Genomic DNA, 23,325 nt, shown 5'->3' on the forward strand with positions numbered 1-23,325 from the left:
CCCTAGGTTTTAGACTAGCACTGCTTATTTTTCAGTAAAAACTGTGAAGCTGCAGCAGAGCCGTGCTCTGCTCTTATCTAATCAACCAGACCCTGTAGCAAAAGCTGAACAACACATAGCAAAGCAGTCTCTGTGAGTCAGCGAATCAGAGAGAAGAAGGCTGCTTCTTTTTCAAACCCTTTAAAAAGTTACATTAAGTTTTGCAAAAGGATAAGGACTCGAAAAAACAATTTTTTGTATGTGTTGTAATAAAAAATTATACAGAAGCACCCTAGGTTTTTTAGTAACAGGCGGTTTATAGTCCCCATATTTGTAATCCAGCTGCCTCCCCCCCTCAACTGTTTTTTCTTATCTAAAGAGACAGACCCCTAGCATTTTTTTTGCCACGTAGCCCTTTTACAAAGGGTTTTTATAAAAGTTAAAACCATAAGCTTTTACTAATACACCATTTTTAACACATGTTAAAGTTACCTTAAGTTTTGCAAAGGAATAGAAAAACCAATTCTTTTGTATGTGTTGTAATAAAAAGTATGCAGAAGCATCCTAGGTTTTTTAGTAACAGGCGGTTTATATATCCCTTATTTTGTAAACCAGTAAATTAGAAAAACAAAGAAGCAAAGCGCCTGTTAGCTAAGCAGTTTTTGTGAGTTAGTGGATTAGAGAAAAGATTGCTTTTTTTACTATTTAACAAATAAAAGTGAAAAGGAAACCTGCAGACCCATAGCCTTTATTTAGGCATAGGTGTTTTAATAACACGTAAGTGTGCAAAAACAGTTTAGGGCTATAAAACTAACGTGTTGTAACAAAAAAAGTTTTTTTTTTTAATTTTAGGCAAACGCGAACCATTTTAAAGTTTTTTAACTTTTGCAGCAGAGCGGCTGTTAGCAAAAACAGCCTCTGTAAGTCAGTAAATTAAAAATAAAAAGAACAAAACATAAGAAGGTCTTCTTTTAAAGCAAAATAGGTATTAAAAAGCATACTAACTTACTTACTATTAAAACTAAGCTTTTTAACCATTAAAGTTTAAAAGCTAAAGTGTGTAGCCAAAAACCTTCCCGCCTTTTTTAAAAAAACCGACTAAGACAACCACTCCCCCTCCCCCTCCTCCGCCCTTATCTAAACAGCCAGAGCCTTTGGCTTTTTTTAACCCTGTAACAAAAGCTATATACCGTTTTAAAATGTGTTTTTAAAGTAATACCTATTTTTTTAACTTATTAACAATGTAAAATAAGTTTTGTAAAAGTTTAACGTGGTTTATTTTTAAATTAGCACATTTTAAAGTAAAAACAGCAGGCTTTTGCAGCAGAGCGGCTGTCAGCAAAAACAGCCTCTGTAAGTCAGTAAATTAAAAATAAAAAGAACAAAACATAAGAAGGTCTTCTTTTAAAGCAAAATAGGTATTAAAAAGCATACTAACTTACTTACTATTAAAACTAAGCTTTTTAAACATTAAAGTTTAAAAGCTAAAGTGTGTAGCCAAAAACCTTCCCGCCTTTTTTAAAAAACAGACTAAGACAGCCACCCCCCCCCCCGCCCTTATCTAAACAGCCAGAGCCTTTGGCTTTTTTTTAAAACCTGTAACAAAAGCTATATACCGTTTTAAAATGTGTTTTTAAAGTAATACCTAATGTTTTAACTTACTAACAATGTAAAATAAGTTTTGTAAAAGTTTAAGGTGGTTTATTTTTAAATTAGCAGTTTTGTTTTAAAAACCAAGGACATATAACAAATTTAAAAAATACAGGTTGCAGTTTTTAAAAACTTTTTGGTTACAAAGCTGTAAATAGGTATATTACCATTTACAAAGGCTTTTTATTAACTGTTTAAACACATTTACTATAAAAAATAACATTGTTAGCCATTAAAGCTAAAGTATTTGGCACCCCCCAAAACTACACCCGCCTTTTTTTCCTAGAAAAGTGCCCTTTACACACCCTGTTTTTTTAAAGAAACGCCTTTTTAAATATTAATTTTGGGTGTGGGGGGCAAAACCTTTTTTTTTTAAAAAAGCAGGTTTAAACCTATAAATAGGGGGACAAAAAACTGAACAAGGCTGTTAAAGAAATATTGCTAATACAAGACTTCTACCGTTATGGGGAGCAACAACATGGTAAGAAACCGTACTATAATTTGTATGGGCCGCCAAGATATTATAACAGCGTTATGCTTAGTTAAAAGCCAACATTTTTTTCTTTTAAATAGGACGAGAACTTTTTTCTTGACATTCCAGATGCCACGCTAGAAGCTTTAAATTTTGGTAAGCCGATTAATATGCTACACAAGTATAATTTATTTTTAAGAAAAAAAGGTTTTAAAAATTTTTATTTTTTTAATTTAGAACAAGATGGAAGTCAAAACCACCCAATAGGTTTTCCTGAAATTACAGACGAAGGTGTGAACTGTTTTTTAAATATGTGGTTTTTTTTTAAATTGACGTTGGAAATAGTGTGCATTTTAGGGGTTTGTTTGTTATTGTTAGGGAAAAAAACCCTTAAAGGTTTTACTGTACAAAAGCTGCCGTTGTACAGCCCCAAGGGGGGTGTAAACTAAAAGAGCGCTTTATTTTGTACATTATACTTAAACGCGGTTTTTAGCCCCCTTATTGCAAAAACGTTTTTAAAATATATATATTTGGGGGACATGTTTGTTGTTGTTAGTAAAAAAAAAACAAACCCCGTGCTAAAAAACATTTTTTATGTGTATCGGCAGACTTATCAAGCGTTATTCCTCAAGAAGAAATGTTGAAGGGAAGAGCGCTTAAAGGGGCCAAGAAATTTCCCTCTGAGGCAGCTGCAGTTGGAAGCAAGGGTATTAAGCACACCGATTTTGAACAGCCCTGCACGTCCAAATCCCTTATTGCCCAAAGCCCGCAACCTTTAAAGAGGGGCAAAAAATTTCCCTCTGAGGCAGCTGCAGTCGGAAGCAAGGGTATTAAGCACACCGATTTTGAACAGCCCTGTACGTCTAAATCCCTTATTGAACAAAACCAGCCGGCATTAAAAAAGGCCAAAAAGTCTACCTCTAAAACAGCATCCGTTTTCAGGGCGGGGGGAAAGGGGCTCAGATCCCCCGCTTTTGAACCGCCCAAAGCTACCTCTACAACTTTCAAAAACCATTGTAAGCGAGGCGGAGGCGGTAAATCCCCTCGTTTTCAACAGACCTATGCCTCCCCGACCCAATCAGCTTTAAAAATAAACAACTCTGTAGAAGGAACCGTGTCTAGGGGTGGGTTCGAGCAGGGTGAAGAAGTTAACCCCCAAGCTCTCGGAACCCGCAAAACCCTTGCTACAAATAACAATCTTCCTGTGGGGCTGGCCACATCAGTTGCTGCTTGTAACGAGCTGTTTAGTGTTTGTTCATCTTTAAAGCGTTTAATAGATAAAAAGTTTTCAAAGCTAATTCTTGAGGTATTTCAAAAACAAAATTTTCCAGAAGAAAGGGTTGTTTTAGACCAAAAAATAGCAGACACCCGGGCACTAATTGAAAAGGTGGAAAGCGCGTTAAAGGGGGAAGGAAGAGGGTGACTACACATGAAACCTAAAAATGTAAAAAGGGGTTGGAAAAAAAAATGGAAAAAATCTAAAATGTTAAGAAGGCTTTTGGCAAAAAGAATAAAAAAAGCCAAAGCTATTTTAAAAAAAAAAACCAACCAAGAAAAGGAAATAGACCCTCCCACCCCTTCTTCTTCTTCTGAAGGTCCAGATTCCCCCGCTCCTGATACACCACCAGAGGTGTATTTGGAGCGTGTAAGACACTGGATAAGACCCCGAAGAGAGTTTAACGCATATGAATATTTTCAGGAATTTCGTTTTGCTAATTTGGACAGAGTAACGGGGTTCACAGAAGCCATGGCGGCCATCGACATTGCTATTCAAAATTTGCTAGATGATATTAATAATCAGGTGGGTCCTGAAGATTTTGTACAGCTACGCTTAGATGCCCCGGGGCTAAATCACCCACTCTTTTCTTTACGGAGGCCTTGGGAAAATTTAAACACCATAGATTTTTTAAATAACATCGTTAATGTGTTGCAAAGTAATGCAGAGATTGTGGGGTCCGGAACTTTACGCCTGGTTGTTACAATAATTAGAAACAGGCTTGGTGGAGTTGGGTCTGTAAGACCCCTAAAAACTATTACGTACAGTAAAATTATTGAAAAAAAAAGAAAACATTTAATTGATTTAAATAATCAGGGTAACAACTTATGTTTTGCCGGTAGCGTGCTGGGTCTTTTATCAGATAAAAAACTTACAGATGCCCAGCTGTTAGAGGGGGCCAAACACCTTCATCAGGAGTTGGGGTTTTCGGACCAAAAAATGATTAGCTTGACAGACGTGAGCTCTTTCGAAGAGCGCTTGGGGGTAGCTATTACCGTTTTGTATTATGAAAATGGAAATTGGTGTTTTTTTACAACTGGGGGTGTACAGCGTTCCCAAACTGTTTTTGTTTTGTTACATAACAAACATTTTTACGGTATTTTAAATATTAAAGCCTTTATAGGCGCCCCGTATTTGTGCAACTACTGTTACGCTCCCTATAGCCACAAACACCAGCACGCCTGTAAAAACCACTGCCGTACGTGTAATAGCGCCGAGTGCCTCGAAGTGGCCGGGGAAAAAAAAAGATGCCCCAACTGTAAGCTGTTTTGCAGGTCTGACGACTGTTTAGAAAGGCACAGCGCTTTGGCGACCAGCGGTAAAGTTGATTGTAAAAACAGAATTTTTTGCGATAAATGCGGCTTCTACATGGTTAAAAATCACCAGTGTAGAAGCAAAAAGTGTCCCCAGTGCCATCAAAAAACTGACAACATAGAGGGTCACGAGTGTTATATGCGTAATATTTGGTCTCCAGAAGAGGGAAAGGATTATGTGTTTTATGATTTTGAATGTATGCAGGAAACGGGGGTACACGTGCCAAATTATGTTTATGCTTTGCATTTAAATAAAGAAACTAGCTGGGAATTTAAGGGGGAAGAATGCATTAGCGAGTTTGTTTTAACCTTTGTAGACAAGCGCTTTAAGGGATACACTTTTATTGCTCATAACGCTAAAGGTTACGATAGTTATTTTATTCTGAGGCAGTTAATTAAAGAAAAAATGGCTGTTAGCACCGTAACGCAAGGGGGAAAACTTATTTGCGTGACGGTGGTAAACTTAGCCATTAAATTTATAGATTCTTTAAATTTTCTCCCCATGAAACTTAGCAAGTTACCCAAAGCTATGGGGTTTGAGGAAGCGAAGGGGTACTTTCCGCACTTTTTTAACACCGTTAAAAATCAAAACTATGTGGGACCTATGCCCGAAATAGAGTACTTTGGAGTAGACTACATGATGCCTGAAGAAAAAAAAGAATTTTTAAACTGGTACCAGCACAATCACCAAAACAGCTTTGATCTTCAAAAAGAACTACGCTATTATTGTCAAAAAGATGTTGAAATTTTGCGAGAGGCTTGCAACCGGTTCAGAAACAAAGTTATAAAAATGACAGAAAAGCAAATTGTTAAAAACCCCGGAAAGGATAATGAGGAAGTGGTTACTAAGTGTATAGATCCCTCTCAGCACCTCACATTGGCCTCGATTTGCATGGCCATGTACCGGTTTAATTTTTTAAAGCCGCAAACCATAGCGCTTTTGCCGTTAGACAATTACCACAAACAGCAGAAGAGATATTCCACGCCGGCCATTCAGTGGTTGATGTACGTAGCCCACACTGAAAATATTTACATTCAACACGCTTTGCAGGGTGGCGAGTTTAAAACTGGGTCCTATTTTTTGGACGGTTACGCCATTATAGCTGGTAAACCCACGGCCTTTGAATTTAACGGGTGTTTTTTTTCACGGGTGCCCCATTTGCTATTGCGAAAATGATTACAACCCATTGCTTAAGGCAACCTACGGACAGCTGTACAACCGAACCATTATTAAGGCTGAATTTTTAAAAAGCCAGGGGTTTGAGGTAAGGACCGTGTGGGAACACGAGTGGCAGACCATGCTAGCAAACGATAACCGGGTGGAAAATTTTTTAAGAGAAAAAAAGCTGCCACAGCCTTTGGTTCCTAGAGACGCCCTTTACGGTGGTAGAACAAACGCCATTTGCCTTTATTACAAACCGCAGCTCGGGGAGCAGGTTCATTACTACAATTTTACTAGCCTCTACCCATTTGTTAACAAAACTAAACAGTACCCTGTGGGACATCCCGTTATTGTGTATGAGGGTTTTGGGGATATCGGCCAGTACTTTGGCATAGCCAAGGTTAAAGTGTACCCTCCAAGAGGTTTGTATTTTCCCGTGTTACCATACAGGGTTGATGGTAAACTAATGTTTCCCCTGTGCGCCCTTTGTGCAGAAACAAAACAAAAGGATCCCTGCGGGCACAGTCAGGAGGAGAGGGCTTTAACAGGGACTTGGTGCACAATAGAGTTGGTGGAGGCTTTAAACAAAGGGTACAAAATCGCTGAAATTTATGAAGTCTGGCATTTTAACCGCTCTTCAGATGCCCTGTTTTCAGACTATATTAAAACACACCTAAGACAAAAACAAGAGGCCTCAGGGTTTCCTCACTGGTGTACGGACAAGCTTAAAAAAGAACAGTACGTTAAAGAGTACCGTGAAAAAGAAGGTGTGTGTCTGCGTCTAAACAAAATTAAGGTAAACCCCGCAAAAAGACAAATTTCAAAGCTGTTTTTAAATTCCTTGTGGGGAAAATTTGGTCAGCGAACAAATTTGACTAACACTAGTATAGTAACGGACCCGGACGAGCTCTTTAAGTACGTTTTTGTACCTTATTACGATGTGTCATCGTGCGAGTTTATCGATGATGATACAGCCGTAGTGTCTTGGAAGTACGCAAAAGAACACTGCACCCATTCCAGCAACACTAACGTGTTTATAGCGTGCTTTACCACCGCTTATGCTCGGTTAGAGCTCTACCGCTTGTTAGATCGTTTACAGCAGCGGTGTCTTTATCATGATACGGATTCTGTAATTTTTGTAAGTAAAGAAGGGGAGTGGAATCCACCCCTAGGGGATTATTTAGGAGATTTAACTAGCGAAATACCCCCAGATGAACACATTGTGGAGTTTGTGTCCGCGGGACCTAAAACATACGGGTACAAACTGTCCAGCGGTAAAACCTCTATGAAATTAAAAGGAATCACACTTAACTCAGGAAACAGTGAAAAAATTAATTTTGAAAGCTTAAAAGAACTCGTCTGGGATTACCCCGCGGGAGAGGACCCAAAAGAAATCGTAATACAGCAGCCAGGAATCGTAAGGGTAAAAAAACACTGGTTAATAGAAACAAGAACTCTAAAAAAAACCCAAAAAGTCATTTACGACAAAAGAGCCCTCGAGGAGGCTTTTAAAACTTTGCCGTACGGGTATTAATTATTATGAAAAACCACGTTCAGTTTGTTCATCCCTTTTCCTGTTTGCTTTGTGGGCCCTCAAATTCTGGAAAATCATATTTTATAAAACAGTTGTTAGAAAATGGTCATAAACTGTTATCATGTATGCCTGAAAATATTGTGTGGTGTTATAGCTGTTGGCAACCGCTGTATACAGAGTTGTTGCAAAAATTTTCATGTATTACATTTTTGGAAGGTTTACCTAATACTTTTAATGATGAACATTTATTTCCTAGTAATAAAGTGAATATGGTTATTATAGATGATTTAATGGAGTCTGCTTCTGAAAGTGGTGAAATTGAAAAAGCCTTTACAAAATACGTACACCACAAAAACTTAAGTATTATGTACATTGTGCAAAATATGTTTTGTCAGGGAAAAAAAAGCCGTACAATTAATTTAAATACTAAATATATGGTTCTTTTTAAAAACTCCCGCGATAAACTACAAGTCACCACTTTGGCCCGGCAAATGTACCCTGGTAAAACACAATTTTTTTTGGAGGCTTTTGAGGACGCTACCAAAAACCCCTATGGGTATCTGCTGGTGGATTTAAACGCTTCAACGCCCGAAAACCTCAGGTTAAGAACAGGTCTTTTCCCCCCAGACTGGCCCTGTGCATACACCTTTAAAAAAACCCATAAAAAATAGTTATTTTTTATTAATCCTCCATTTTAAAAAAATCACCACCCGAACAAACATGTCTTACCGTGTGCAAAAAAACCTGTCTCTTTTAAAATTTCTTATCAAAGCCAAGCCGCCTCAGAGAAAGGCTATTCTCTGTACGGCGTCTGACGACCTAGTAGCGGCCATCTCAGAAATAGCGCTTAACACTTTAAAAGGAAACGTTCCTCTAAAACCTCAACAAATAAGCATCCTTAAAAAAAACCGAAAAATTATTAAAAAGCTAAGTGATAAAAAGCTATCCCTAAAAAGAAAAAAGGTTATTGTAAAACAAACTGGTGGCTTTATTGGCCCTTTGTTAAGCTTTGCACTCCCCCTGCTGTCAAGCCTTTTAATTAACAGATAATGGAACACGCCGAAAAAATGTACCTTGTTCCTAGCCACCAGTTAGAACAAATAAAGCGGGCTTCTAGCGGTGAAGAAAATATCAGAACCACAACCACTCGCCAATTGGATTCAGAAATGAAAGACATTCTTCAAAGAACCGGTTTATCCGACTACGAAAAGGCTAAACTCTACGAGGCGGTCCTGCAAAGATACCTGGTATTGGCCAAGCGTGGTGAAATGGAAAAGACTAAAATAAACCTTTTTTTTTTCCCCTGAGCAAGAGCAAGAGCAAGAGGAGCTTCAACCTCCTAACGTTCAGGGGGATGTATCGGACTTTGTTATTCAGGAGGTGTTGGAGGGGTAAATCCTCGCTATAAAAAAAAAGCTGAAATATTGTTAAATAAGCTTAAACAGCGTAAAGATGTGTCTTCTTGGGCTGATAACGGCCGTTTTGTGTACCGGGGGAAGGCGATTGAGGGGTCTCACATGCTTGATTTAGTCAGAGGGGTAACCGGCTCTTATTCTTTCGCTAACAAGAGGACTCCTAAAGGGTGGCATGTTTTTATGAAAGCCTTGGCAGAGCTAAACGTGCCTATGACCGTCGTAGGGCATGTTACCAATAAACAATTTTTAGAGCGTCTAAAAATAGGGCTAAAGCCGGTCAAGGCCACAAGTAACGCCGCCCCTTTTAAAAGCATCCCTGTTAAAAAACGAAAAATCGACTGGTTAACAATGTAAAATAAAAGACGTAAACAAAATTAAAAATTGTGTTTTATTGATGCACCTCTTTAAACACACGACAAGATAAACACGTTTGAACATGTTGAAACATGCTTAAAACAGGTCTGGGCATGCCGGGTCTTTTTCCTTTTACAAATCGCACCACCAAGCGGTCATTTTCTGGTAAATCATCGGAGTACAATTTTAAAATACAATCAAAAGATAAACCCTTATTACGTTGTTTTAAAAAAAAATACAATGATAACCGCAAGTTACAGCTAGGGGGTCCTGTAGTTGTCTCTGATGAAACACAACCTTATCACAGTTACTGTTTAAAAAAGTCATAATAGACTTAGGGAAAAAGTTACTGTCTGGGGAAAAACCGTAGGAGTCAAAAAACTCGCCGGGCCCACGTTTCGGTAAATAAAGGGCCAGCCAATGTTCCCCGGGTAACTTATGGGGGTGGGTGTTAACAATAAGCCCCAAAGGTCTTCCGGACACAAAACTTTTCGGAAGCAAATCGCTAGAAAAAACATCTAAAAAAGAAGGGTCCTTTGATAAAATATCTCGTAGCTGCACAGTGTTCATGATTACATATAGTCAAACAGAACGTTTCTTCTATGATTTACTTCGAGCACGTTATCAAAAACCCCATACACTATCATGTTAACCGTAGAGGGCAAAGCCGTTGCAAACCGAATTTCCGCTCTCAGGTTTCCAGTTTTAATTAAAGAATAATGGTCGGCGCACTCCTGATCTGGGGTCAAATCAAAGGCGTACAGCGTATAGCCCTGGGCAAATTCATCGCGGTTAATTAAGAGCGATCGATCTTTTACATATTTTCCAGTAGCCTGCACGAGCTGCATATACTCCCTCACGCAGTTTCCATTTTCAAAATCGGGTTGTAGGGGTTTTGCTGGCACCTGTTCGCCATCCACATACAAGGCCACAAAATTAATGTTATAATGTTTAAAGTTAAAAGGGTTTTTAACGTAGCTGCCGCTGAAGGCGTCGTTATCTATAAAACCGATTACTAGCTGCTTGGGTAGCTGCCCCAAAAAAAGGTTTTCCTGGTTACTAACACGACTGCCGGCCGGTATGCTAAACACCTTTATGCTTACCCGGTCTACGGGATACTTAGCGTTGGCGGTCATTAAAGCTTCAGCGTGCCCCAAACGAACCCCCGGGGTTACTTTTACACGTTTTACAAACAGGGACGCCGAAATAATGTGTACTTTATAATTCTCGTTGGCAGTGCCGCTCATGAGGCAAAAAATATCTTTGCTACGTGTTAGTTTGATTTTTAAATCCACGCCGTTTAGCAGTAGTTTTTCTTGAAAAAACAAATCGCTGTGTAAAGGTCCCAACAAATCCAGCTTCCTGCTGCCGGCCGTTAGTTCGGCCCTGCGTATAAACCCCTCATTGGCCTGGCCGACCAAAAGGGTGCTTTCGTGGCCCCCTGCCGTGTCTTTATAAAATCCGCCTGTCGAAAACTGAGTAGCGAGGGTGTCGGGGCTGTAGTTTAAAATTAGCTCTATTAAGGCTCTGTAAGGGTAACAATTGTTGCTCTGGCTAATAAGACGATCGCCTAAAGTAACATCCAGCTGGTTAAAAAGAGTGGCGATGGGGTAGTTTGTTAAGGCCACCCGGGCATCATCATCAATGTCTGATCCGTCTTCTTTTATCACCTTGCAGCACACGTACAGCAGCGTGTTGTTAAGGTCTAAGTAATGATCCCCATGTCCCGAAATAAAAAATTCAAGAGGGGCGTTTACCGTTAAAGCGGCCAAAGGAGGCACCTCTACATAAAAGCTATTTTCAATACTGGTTTGTGTGGGGGCTATTTGAAATAAATCCAGCTCCGATTTGGTGCATTCGTCAGAGCCACAATGAATAAAAGCCATTTTAAAATATATCCCTTTTATCGCGGGTAACGCGACGCTTCCTCTTCTTAGGACGCCTTTTTGGTATATGGCTAAGACCTCTTCTCACAGCTTTTTTTTTTTTTAAAGGTCTAGGTGGGCCTTTAAAGGGCTGGCGCAACGCTGCTCTTTTTCTTCTCATTACCACTAAACCAGAACCTTCCTGTGCTCCTATTTTGTTTATAACTGCGCTAGACACGTGGTTTACGACGTCTCTGGTTATATTTTTCGCGGCTGTTTTCATGTGGGGTTTAATAATGTCAAAACCTCTTTTTAAAAGTGGCACGGCTTTCCTAAAAAGGCTGCGAAATATTCCTCCTAAACCTGCCCCGTACATAACGGGTAATCCTTGATATCCTGGTAAGCCATAGCCAGCCTGGGCCTTGTAGTAGTTTCTATACAAAAAGGGGTCCCCGTAGTTTTTCATAGTTACCATTCTTCGGCTTTTTTGGGACGCAAATGTAGTTTAACAATTACCTTTCCAAAACTAAATGAAACGTGTTTATTTTGATCCGTCTTTATTTCAATAGTAATGGTTCCGATGTGCTGCTTACTTACGGGGACGTAATGCGGTTTGTCATACGTTATTGTAACAAATTCGTTATTGCTACCGCGGATGGGAACGCAGCGCAACAGCGGCACATAGTAGTCCCCCACTAACTGATGTTCCACTATGTCGGTGTACACGTATAAAGAGTTAAAACCCCCCGTAATGTCTGCGGGGTACGGTGCAATCCTACACGGATGATTTGAAAGCATTCCCAGTATTGTTGCCAATTTACCACCTGTGGAAAAAAAGTACTTTCCATCGTTTGGTTTTAGCTGAACCCTTCTAGTCACAGGGTTGTAAATAACGTAGGCATTTGGTTTTTCGACATCTTTGTCTATATTCTTGTTGATGACTTCTATTAAATGGTGAATGCTCGAATAATAGCCGGCATCCATGTAGTAGGTTCGAATTTTTTTTTCCGATGCTAACGTAAATGCTGTATCGAAAAGAAGCGTGTTCCAAGAGTGACAATAATGAATTTCCGATAAAGCGACATCCCACCGCCCTATTAAATTTAAAGGCTTGGCTAGTTGTATTGTAAAATTGGAACTAGTATTTTGAGGAAAAGCCCCCGCTGAGGCGTTGCTTGGTAATGTCATGTAAAAACTTTGTTCAGTCATTTTTTTATTAAAGGTCCTGCACTTGAGACGCTTTAACCCAACTATTAAATTTTTTAGGCCAACCTTTCCATTTTACAAAGAAATATTTGTTTCTTCCCCGACCTTTTTTTTTAAAAATTTTTTCTACCTTGTAAAGGCGGTCCTGGTTAGGGTTTACTTTTTGTAATTCTTCAGGATAAAAAGACCCCACAACTTCCTCCCCTTCATAATCTTGTAATGCATACACCGGTCTTTGTCCTCTTAATAAAACCCCTGACACGATAAATATTTCATCGGTAAAGGTTTGCTGATAGCCCTTTTCAAAAGTGCCCTTCGTTTTAGATACTCTTACGTGATCCCCTTTTTTAAAAACCACACGTTGCCTCTTTATTTTAAAACTACCCCCGTAGACGGTTTTCCACACGCTTAGCGCATTAGCTTGTGTCACGTCAATTGGGCTCCCTCTGATAGTTCTGTGATAACTTCTGTTGTAACCGTCTATGAAGGCCTGCAGCACATCAATGTAGCGAAAGGTGTTACGGGCAGTAAAATACCTCCACATTTTTTATTTTAAAGTTCTGTTAAACCTCTCCACAATTCCCGCTTTAACTTCGTTATTGGTAACAAAATGGTGTACTCCATATTGCTTAAACAAATTTTTTAAAGCTTTGTTTAAAAACTCTTTTCCTCGGTCTGTTTGTAATTTTTGAGGCATGCGCCCCTTTGAAAAAATAGCTTTAAACGCCTCTGCCACCTCTTTTCCTGTTTTATTTTTTAGGGTTACCACCCAGGCGTATTTAGACAAAATATCTATCACTGTTAAAATATATTTACGGTTGTCATTGTCTTTAGAATAGGCGGCCATATCAACCAAATCTGCCTGCCATTGCGTATCCACATTAGACACCACTGTTTTATTTCTTTTAAATTTAAGCCTTGCAGGTTTATGTAAAGCGTAAGCATCTTGATCCGCAAGCCAAGCGGAAACCTGCTTTTTGCTTAAGCTTTTACGGTGTCTTTTAGCGGCCTGAAATAAGGGTGTTATGCCCTCAAAACTACCAACTTTTTCGGGTGAGTAATAAATTTTCTTTAGCAGCTTTGCCATGCTTACCCCGTCTTGCTTTAAAACACTATATACACAAAAGTTTGTTTCTGCTTTTGTTTTTATTTAACACAACAACGTTTATACACATTTGACTTTTAAAGCGGCAGTAAAGTAATATACGATACAATTACATACATTTTTAACGGTTAAGCAAAATAATATAAAAACTGTGATACAGTTTTTTTTAACAATGCATTTTAATTAATATATATTTTTTAAGCCTCTAGGGTCACAACCTTGCATGTAAAAAGTTTTATAATCCATTTGGCGAACCCTGCTACACACCGCTCGGCCAATATAGGGGGCCACCTCTTTTGACAGGTCTACCAGCAAGGCCACCGGGTCAGATGATTTTCCAACCTCCCTAATCATTTTAACAACTTTGGTTATAGTTTCAGTGGTTATGTTAAGCTTTTTCAGTTTGTAGCCTTCAGCTATAATTACATTTACCAGCTGGGCCACGTTCAGTTTAGAAGAAATACATCTAAGCTGGTAAAATACTTCTGAGCGATCCCAAAAGATACAAGGGTGACTAAAAGGGTTGGACTTATTTACAGCGCAGGCTGCACAGTTTTCCAAAAGTTGTTTTTTCAAACAGTGGTAAAAGGCTTTTACTACAACAGCTCTAACAATATCAACCATAACTGCATCCTCTTTTTCTTCACCGCTTTTCTGGTCACTCTCTTCACTTTTTACAGACTTTTTTTTAACATCTTGCTTCACACAAAAACAACAGGTACATATTACGGCTGTTCTGCTTAGAGGCCGCCTCTTTTCATCCTCTGAAGATGTCTGTTAAAAACATTTTAAAAACATATTTTAAGTTTTTTGATGCAAAAATTTTAAAATAAAAAAGCCTAGAGTTTATTTGTGCTACCTCGGTCTTACCCTCGTCTGATTCTGAATTATCATCATCCTCGACTGATGCACCGTTGAACCCCATATCATCTTCCTGTTATTAAACACAAAACATTTAGTTTTATTTTACCACTCTTATATATGTTTATATTTATATATTTTTTAATTATTTAAGTAACTTTTACCTTGTCATGCTCTTTGGGTTTTACCATTGACAACCCGTTTGTGTCCTTTGTTTCTGAATCACCTTCGTCAATCATAGTTTCAGCAGCCTATTATTAAACCAACCGTATATTAACGCTTAATTAGTATCATGCACATATATATATATATATATATATTTCAAATAAGTTAAGCTGTCTTTACCTCCTCGGGTGTTTCTGTCTCTGCAACTGTTGGCAGTTTGTTACACACCAAAGCAGTAATCTTGTACGGCCCAGGCTTGGTTATCTGTTAAAAATCAAAAGTCATTTTTTAAAAGTGTAAATACGATAATTTTTTATTTTTTTTTTACAACTAATTGCGGGAAGGAACCAGACGCAGACAGCTTGTGTGTTCAGGAAAGCGCCCCGCCGTGAGGCGTGGCAACCTTTTTATTCTTTCAGTTACAGCGTCATGCATAGCTTACAGCCTTGTTTACTTGTTTCGCATTGGTGGAGGACTCTCTCTTCCCCTTTTCCCCTCACCCACTGCATGTGGGCAGAGCGTGCGGTATTTTCCTAATCTTGTGATAATATGGAGTCAGCATTCCGAGACAAATCAGCATTCTGTGGCAAAGGCAAAAGGGGGTTTTGCAGGGGGCGGTTTCTGGTGGTTTGCCAGCCAGGACCGATCCCTACATCTCCACCTTTTGTTTTTAAAAGGAAAAGGCAGGCTTTTGTTTGGACCATGGGCACCCTTGGGTGCACAATGAAATTAAGGAGGGAATGCACTGAATGCCACAGCAGGTGAGCACGAGGAATAAGAGGCAGAGTCCTCCGTAGGTTATTAGCTGATGTAGCCAACCCCATCCTGGCAGCCAGCTAGCCAGCCAGTCCCACCAGGAGGAAAATGGGTCACTGTCAATTTGAATTTGAGCAGTAAGATTCTTAATAATGGCTAATTGATTTTCAATAGCATGAGAATGATCAGAAATATTAAAACAACACATATCATTAACTTTTTCACAGCCATAATAATGCAAAAGCAAAAGATAATCAATAGCAGCTCTATTTTGCAAAATACCATGGCGTAACTGCATTTGTTCCTCATTAAGCAATGCCACTGCAATAGACGTGGCATTAAGAGCTTTAGCTGCTGAACAGGCTAACCGGTTAAGATTTTTGCTATTCATAATTGTTAAGCCAGGTATACCAACCAAAGAAGCAGCCAGGGCCACATACTTGGTTTTGGACAGGAGATCGACTTTGGAGTTGCAATCAGCTGACAGCTGAGTGTATGAACGCTTTGCTCGTGGTGTATGCTCAGACCGGGGAATAAGAATGAGGGACAGACGGCTGATGCAGCAAAAGGTGCCATCAGTAAGATTAGCTGGGATGTAATTAAAGGTCCGGTCAGTGCATGTTCAGAACCATCCAGGGGGCAATTTTATGTGCTTGTAAAGGTAGGAAATATTATATGGCCTGGAACAATTAAGGGGGGTGGCAGGGAGAGTGACACAGGTGTGCGCTGTGCAATTGGTTATACGTGCACAGCTAGCATTTAAATTAGCAACATAAGGGGTAAGCAACTGAACAGCCCCATCTGGAAGACGTTGGGACTGGGGTCCCCAATTATGATAGGCTGAAAAGCCCAAATTCTTAATTGTGGTGTTGCTTTTTAAGCTGGAATAAAACCAAGTACTATTTTTTATTTCATTGGCATCATGGCAAACTGGAATAAGACATGTACCAAGTAATTGTCCTACTGCTGTTTGCTGGGAAAGGCAGAAATCAGTACGATTAATAGAAAGAGCCAAAACCTCCCATACATTGGTAGCTGGGGAATAGGGGGGATGTGCTACCCCGAATCCCAAGGGCAAACAAACAACAAATATCATTATGCTCAATAAAACACAAGAGTTAGCATTTAAACAAGCAATGAGGGCAAGTAAAAATTCTCCGGGGACTTCTCCTTATCTTGTTGCTTTAGCAGGTGGTCAGCCTGTTGGGAGAGAGACTTCATCTGCCCCCATGTCACTGGAGCATTGGGAGGACCGCGGTATTGCTCTTGAGACAAAGTCACTGTTGTAGTTATCAACGGGTTAAAATCAGGAATGGGATCGCTAAGGCCCTGGTGCCACGCCATGCTGTGGGTTGCAAGTGGGGTCCTCCTTCCACGGACATATGTAACGAGCTGGGACCCACACCGGTCCTTGTGGCGTGCTGACGGCCGCGTATCCCCGCCCCCAGGTTATCAGCGGAACTGGGGCACTCCACGAAGTGCCGGGGAGTTGCCGATACGTCACTTTTGGGGCGGGGAGTTCTTCTTTGCACCTAAAATGTTTTTGTAAGCGGGAAACATAATGGGTACCATCAAAAACAAGATTTAAATGATTGATTGTATATAAGACGTGTGCTAACCACTCCTCCTTGTCTGGCAAGGTGGGCGGAATTCCCTCTTTTGTTTTTTGTTGGAGGAGAGCTGTTTTTAAGGTGCGGTTGGCACGCTCCACAATGGCCTGGCCCTGTGAATTGTAGGGGATGCCAAAGGTGTGCACAACGCCCCAGCGGGAGCAAAATGCAGCAAATTGCTGAGAACAGTATGCAGGCCCATTATCTGTTTTGAGCTTGGCTGGGATGCCCATAACAGAAAAGCAACGAACAAAGTGATTGATAACGTGTTGAACACGTTGTCCTTTATGGGGTGTGGCCCAAAGGTAACCTGAGTAAGTGTTAACAGTAACATGAAGAAAATTTTAAGGGGAAAAAGGGGGAAAACGTGTGACATTCATTTGCCAGAGCTGATTGGCACCGAGGCCGCGGGGGTTAACGCCAGTGGGAGGGTAGGAATGGAGAGAGGAACATTGTGGGCATTGTTGAACAACAGCTTTAGCCTCATCCAAGGGAATGGAGAACTCCCGGGCGAGGGCTTTAACATTTTGATGATGAAAGGCGTGGCTGGAGGTAAGGGAGTGAACCCAGGAAATGCGCACTTGTGCATCAGCATAAGCGTTGCCCTCAGACAAAACCCCGGGGAGGGGAAGATGGCTATGAATATGTGCAATAAAAAATGGGTGAGACCGGGAGCTCAGAAGCTGTTGGAGGGTAAGAAAAAGGGCAAGAAGTGGTTATTTCATAAGTGGGGTTACATAGCTTCCAGCTATAGCGGCACCAACGTTAGCAACATAAAGGCTATATGTAATAACATTAAGGGGGACAATGGAAAAATGAGAAAAGGCTAAACAAAGGGTAGCAAGTTCTGCCCATTGAGGGCTTGTATGAGGAGTGGTAAACCACGAGTGCCATTGCGTGGCAGTACACCAAGAAACAACACCACGGGTTAGGCAGCCATCAGTGAATACTGTAAGCGCATCAATTATGGGGGTTTGCTGGCAAAAATTACAAAATACAGTGGGAATGTAACAAATGGCATGCAGGCGAGGATCTTTCTGAATATGATAGGACAGGGAGCCCACAAAGCCTGCCAGGGCTAGTTGAAGGGCATCCGGGAAGGCAAGGGCTGATTCGGTCTTTGGGTAGCGCTTCTTTACCTGTGAGAAAAGAAACTTAACACATTTCATTAGTGCCTGGCAGTGTTTTGCAGATCTCATAGCTGCTTGGGCACATTCAAGCCCCACCCCCCTTTCCTTGGTTATCAGCCAAGTTTTAGCTGTGAGCAGTGTCCTTGAATGGAGACAGTGTCTTATCTACAGTCTCCTAGCTTCTTTTTTCTTTTTAGTTAACTCATTCTGTTCTTTTTTTTTTTCTTCTCCCTTTTTGGCTTCCTTTAACCTGCAAAGGAAACTTTCACTTTTTACTTATACACCTTTTCCCAGCAACGAACACGTAAACATTGCCATTATACAGTACATTAGTCTTATTATTTAATATATGCCACACATACTTTTTTACTAAAATAACCTTATTACAGAACTTTGGAGCAACGAGCTAGAACAAGCACACCCACTTTGAGGAGTTCATTCAATTCAACCTCTAGTCCAATAGCTTTCCACCATCCCCAGCCCTCTGGCTAGAAATTTGAGGCAGCCAGAAAGATCCCATGTACAATATGGGGAGTGGGTTAACTTTTCATGTCTTTGCTTTCAAAGACCGTTGGCATGCAAATTATAACAACAATTTCTTTAATTAACAATTTGGCCAATGAAGCTTATTTTTCTTACTTAAGCAAATGCATTAGACTTTAGTGTATTACATTTTTTTGATTTATCCAAACACCTTGTATTTTAAAGGGGAATAAAACAAGTATTTGCATTTAACCCTTTTATTTAATTTTAACTAGACTATCCTATGAAAATATTAAACACAACAATTTTGGCCACGAGACAAACACCACAAGACAGGACATAGAACACAAAACATAATTCCTGTTGTGCCAGTAAATGCATGATACGTTGAATGCTGTTAGCTGGCATTAGTTTTCTTTGATTATCTGAAAGACAAAAAACAGAGGTCTACCCACCCCTTCTGGGCAGACAATCATCGCTTGAAATATACAAATACCCTTGTTGACTTCAGGCAAGAACAGAGGAATTACCCCATATTTTCTTATATTTGTTTCATAAGCAGCCTAGGTTTTTAATTACATAACACTGTATACATTCTTCAGCTAATTTAACTAAATTGTTCATAGCCAAACCAAATAATAGCAATTCAATAATTTTTTTTGCCTAAATTTATTTACAAACATTTCGCAGACACCAAGAGCCCTTTTCTTTAGCATTTTTACAAAGTTCAACTGCTGTTTCCTCCAGCAACTACAGAGTTAACTTCTCACTCTCCCTTAAATCACTTGCTTGTCTCCCAACAGCCACTTTTATCAACTTAAATCACCATGCCAAGTAAGTCCTGGGTATTTGAAATCCCCATGCTTACACTTACTGACTTTTTCCTTCCACTACACCCGTAAAGTTTTTCAACCTGCTTTTCAATCTCTCTCTCTGTTGCCTGCCTGCCTGGGCCCGATCCTGCTTTTCTTGCTGAACCGTCCCTTCCATGGGCACCAACTTGTTCCACTACTAGTTTAGCTAGGAGGGTGGGCTTTTTAACTAGCCCCCACCCCTCCTGGTCTTTTTTCTTAAACCTTCTTACTCACAAGACTACCCGAGTCCTCCTTCATGAGGCTTGCCACCTGAACAAAAATCCAAACCCCTTTAGAGAGTTTACCTAGAGACCCACCCATCTGTCTGCTGACACTTAAACAGAAAAAAGAAATTACACAGAGCGCAGAGGGAATTACAGTCTAAGTCAGACTTTCCCACTTCTATACACTGTCCGCTACAGGGGACGGGACAGAAGGATCTCAATTCAACCTCAGAGCTTCCTCGCACTCTTGGCTTCCACTCCAAGGAATTACGAACGAGAGGTTCAGTTCCGCCCACACTCCTAACGCCCAAATGTATACAGAGCAGAAAAACAACAGTAACCGGTTAAACAGAACAGAACCAGAACCAAATAGCGTTTCCTTATCCTATTAAGGCATACTTTTACTTATGCAATTCTTAACATATAGCACCAACAGTACCAACCAAAGCAAACACAAAATAACAAGGGTAAAACAAATAGATGGTGTAAATTCTGCAGTGCTCCCCCCTTCTAAATTGCTCACCAAGCTGTGACAAATTTCTGTTACCAATCTATCCCTCGTGTCAGGTGATCAGGCTGACACTACAGGATCGCTGGGGGAAGATAAAGAAAATACACCATATAACTGAATTTTGAAGCTTCATTAATAAAATAATAAAACAACAATGGAGAGTGTTGGGAACGCTCCCACATCACTCAGGAAAATATTAATGCCCCAAGCCCGAAGCTTCTTTCATACTTACACAGGTACGTCCAGACTGGCCACTTCTGCGTGTAATGTTCAGAGGAGGGGGAGAGGTGGAAGGGAGATTATCCTGTATACAGCTTGTCCAGAATTTCCAACATGCTTCTGCTCTTGGGAGGGCTGTTCTTTTACACCCTGGAATCTCCTGCAGCGTCTTTTTCAGAGATTCCAGTCCTGGTCGGCTGCCTGTGGCTTCCGACTCCAGGGTCACAAAGGCACACTGTTGGGTCTTACTGGACAGTTAAGCTTTGCAAACGTAATTTCAGTTCTGTAACTTGTATTTCCTTTTGCTCCGCCTCTGTCTATATTTTTTCCTTCACAGCCAGCTGGGGCCGAAAGCAGCCTGTACTGCGCTCGGAGCCGGAGGGGGCAAAAGGGAGGGGGCGACGACAGCAAGGACTCAGAGGGGGCTAGACTAGGGGCTGTCGCCCTGGGTGCAGGACTTGGGGTTTCAACCTCCGTGACATATGAGGGAGGTGGGGTAGGGGTGGGAGAGGCAAGCGGGGGCGCCTTCTTTCGCAAACGCCCGATTGCCTCTGTACAATGTTGCCACAGCAAGATGTGTTGGATGGGCGCTCGTGGCTCCCTTAGGAGCCGTTCGCCCACATTTTGCCAGTCAGAAACCTTGAGAGTTCCTTTCTCGGGGTACCAAGGGCATTTAACCTCTATAACATGGAGCAAAGCCTCCACATGTTGCTGTGCTGCTGTTATGCGACCAGTTACCTTGAGTAACTTAACCAGCTCTTTCGCATGAGCCTTCTGTTGCACGGACAAGTCCCCCCCCCCATACTCACGAGGGAGTGCGCAAAGACGCACTGAGGTGCACCACGGCTCGACCGGCCGGTGGGTACGGAGGGCTGGAATCACGTCGGGGTCACCAGATGCGGGAAGGAACCAGACGCAGACAGCTTGTGTGTTCAGGAAAGCGCCCCGCCGTGAGGCGTGGCAACCTTTTTATTCTTTCAGTTACAGCGTCATGCATAGCTTACAGCCTTGTTTACTTGTTTCGCATTGGTGGAGGACTCTTTCTTCCCCTTTTCCCCTCACCCACTGCATGTGGGCAGAGCGTGCGGTATTTTCCTAATCTTGTGATAATATGGAGTCAGCATTCTGAGACAAATCAGCATTCTGTGGCAAAGGCAAAAGGGGGTTTTGCAGGGGGCGGTTTCTGGTGGTTTGCCAGCCAGGACCGATCCCTACAACTAATAAAGCTTATACCGTAACAATATCACCATCTTTCCACAACTCGGGGTCTATCGGTTGGTTTTCAACATCGCTATCCTGCAGCTGTTCCTCGGTTGCCATGTCCTCATATATAGGCTCTTCTTCCATTCCCCCCTATAAAAACAAAAAGATTTAACCCACTATTTTTTTAAAACATTTTGTAATTTGTTACAAAAAAAAAATTTACTTCTGCCTTTAATTCTGTTTTTTCCAAATCTGACAACAAATTTTTTCGCACTTGATTTTTTATAAACGGCTGTGGCTCCTCTTTTTTCAGTTCTCTTTCAGAATAAAACACAGGGCTCGACAACAACCCTTTCTCGTTGGCAAAACAACTGTAAAGGAGCCTTCTTTTCTGAACACGGTCTGGCGCTCCCAGGGGCAATTCCGGCTTCTTGGCATCTGTAGGTGTTTTGTACAGGGACATGCCTTTGTGTTTAGTTTCTCTGTGTTGAAAAACCCGCTCGCAAAATCACGTGTTTTTATACACAAAAACACATGCTGATTGGTAGACAATAACCGGTTTTTAAAAGGCTCTTGCTTAAACTCTTGAAACACTAGGATTGGTTGGTTCAGGAAAATGAATTCTATGATGCTGTTGTAAAACCACCTCTGATTGGGCCGATCCAAAAGCGGTGATAACAAGCCGGAGAGTGTCAGAAGCAGGAAATCTCCCTCATTCTACAGAAAGACGGGCAAAGGTAACAATTCTCTCTCTTTCTCTTTAATCCTACCCTGTGCTCTCTATCTTTGCTCTTTGCAAAGCGGACTCTCTCCTCGCTTTTCTTGTCTTGTAACCCGCCCTGATTCTGAATGCTTTTTTACCCTGTGCTTACTAAACAGACTCTGCCTGCTTCTCTCTCTGTCTCATTCTGATTCCGCCGCGTGCTCTCTATCTTTGCTCTTTTTTCTTAATCTACACTGATATTGAATGCTTTTTTACCCCGGGCTTACCAAACAGGCTTTGCCTTGGTCAATTTTCCTTTTAAAACTCGTTTTTTCTTAACCTGCATTGGCATTAACTAGTTTTAATGTGTTTTATTTACTAGGGTTAAACCAGAAAAGCTGCCTCGCTTTACAAAAAGACTGCAAAGGTAAACATTTTTTAATTTTACCCTGAGCTTTATTGTATTTTTCTTAGCCACTTTTTTATAGAGTTTTTACCCTGTGCTTACCGAACAGGCTTTCTCTTTGTCAATTTTCCTTTTAAACCTCGTTTTTTCTTAACCTACATTGGTATTGACTAGTTTTAATACGTTTTATTCACTTTTATTACACTGCCTTAGTACATTTTCTTTTAAACCTAGTTTTTAATGTTTTTAAAAGCCTTTTTCTTAGTACCCCTTTATAGTTTTTGGCCATGTGCTTACTTAACAGGTTTTGCTTCAGTCAATTCCCCTTTTAAACCTAGCTGTATTGCTTTTAATATTACTTAATAATATTAAAAAGCTTTTTTTAACCTATGCTGGCATTCAATAGTTTCAATCCCTTTTTATTCACTTTTTTACCCGGGGCACCCCAAACAGGATTTGCCTTGGTTAATTTTTTTTAAATCTAGTTTTTAAGTATTTCCTTAAAGTTTTTGCTTATGTCCTTACAAAACAGGTTTTGCTTCACTTAATTATCCTTTTAAACTTAGTTTATAATGTTTTTTTCTTAACCTACATTGGTATTGAATAGATTCAATGCTTTTTTATCCTGTGCTTAACAAACAGGTTTTGACGTAGTAAATTCCCTTTATAAACCTAGTTTTCAATATTATTTAACTTTTCTCTTAATCCACCCTGATATTTAATACACTTCCCCTAGTCAAACACACACACACATTTTTTCAAAATGGCCGACAGCGCCAACCAAAACGGGGGGTGGGAAGGTGGGACATAAGCCCTAAAAGGGGCGTGGAAACCTGTCAAAATTGCATGGTGATGAATACTATCGAGCT

General features: G+C 40.5%; 1 protein-coding gene, 1 long non-coding RNA gene and 1 pseudogene across 5 annotated transcripts; 2 read left to right on the top strand and 1 right to left on the bottom strand.

The window, feature by feature from the left end:
• The window catches only part of LOC115651483, a 34,216-nt pseudogene that overhangs the window by 4,681 nt on the left and 6,210 nt on the right, over positions 1–23,325 (top strand).
• On the top strand, positions 2,021–22,534 carry LOC115651494. Its single transcript, XR_004000360.1, has 4 exons — positions 2,021–2,110; positions 2,203–2,257; positions 21,945–22,084; positions 22,433–22,534. It is a non-coding gene; the product is annotated as an uncharacterized LOC115651494 (long non-coding RNA).
• LOC115651442 lies at positions 13,354–21,938 on the bottom strand. Of its 4 annotated transcripts, XM_030562500.1 has the most exons (7): positions 21,571–21,938; positions 21,378–21,497; positions 14,538–14,621; positions 14,357–14,443; positions 14,191–14,265; positions 13,654–14,105; positions 13,354–13,605 (listed from the first exon to the last, which is right to left on the bottom strand). In XM_030562500.1, the coding sequence occupies exons 1-7, from the start codon at positions 21,808–21,810 to the stop codon at positions 13,515–13,517; spliced, it is 1,149 nt and encodes a 382-aa protein (XP_030418360.1). In that variant the 5' UTR covers positions 21,811–21,938; the 3' UTR covers positions 13,354–13,514. The 4 variants fall into 4 exon arrangements, with proteins under 4 accessions (XP_030418360.1, XP_030418361.1, XP_030418362.1 ...); XM_030562501.1 differs by having other exon boundaries at positions 13,354–14,105; positions 21,622–21,938; XM_030562502.1 differs by having other exon boundaries at positions 13,354–14,105; positions 14,202–14,265.

The sequence above is a fragment of the Gopherus evgoodei genome, chromosome 4, assembly GCF_007399415.2.
Source record: "Gopherus evgoodei ecotype Sinaloan lineage chromosome 4, rGopEvg1_v1.p, whole genome shotgun sequence".
Lineage (NCBI taxonomy): Eukaryota > Metazoa > Chordata > Testudines > Testudinidae > Gopherus > Gopherus evgoodei.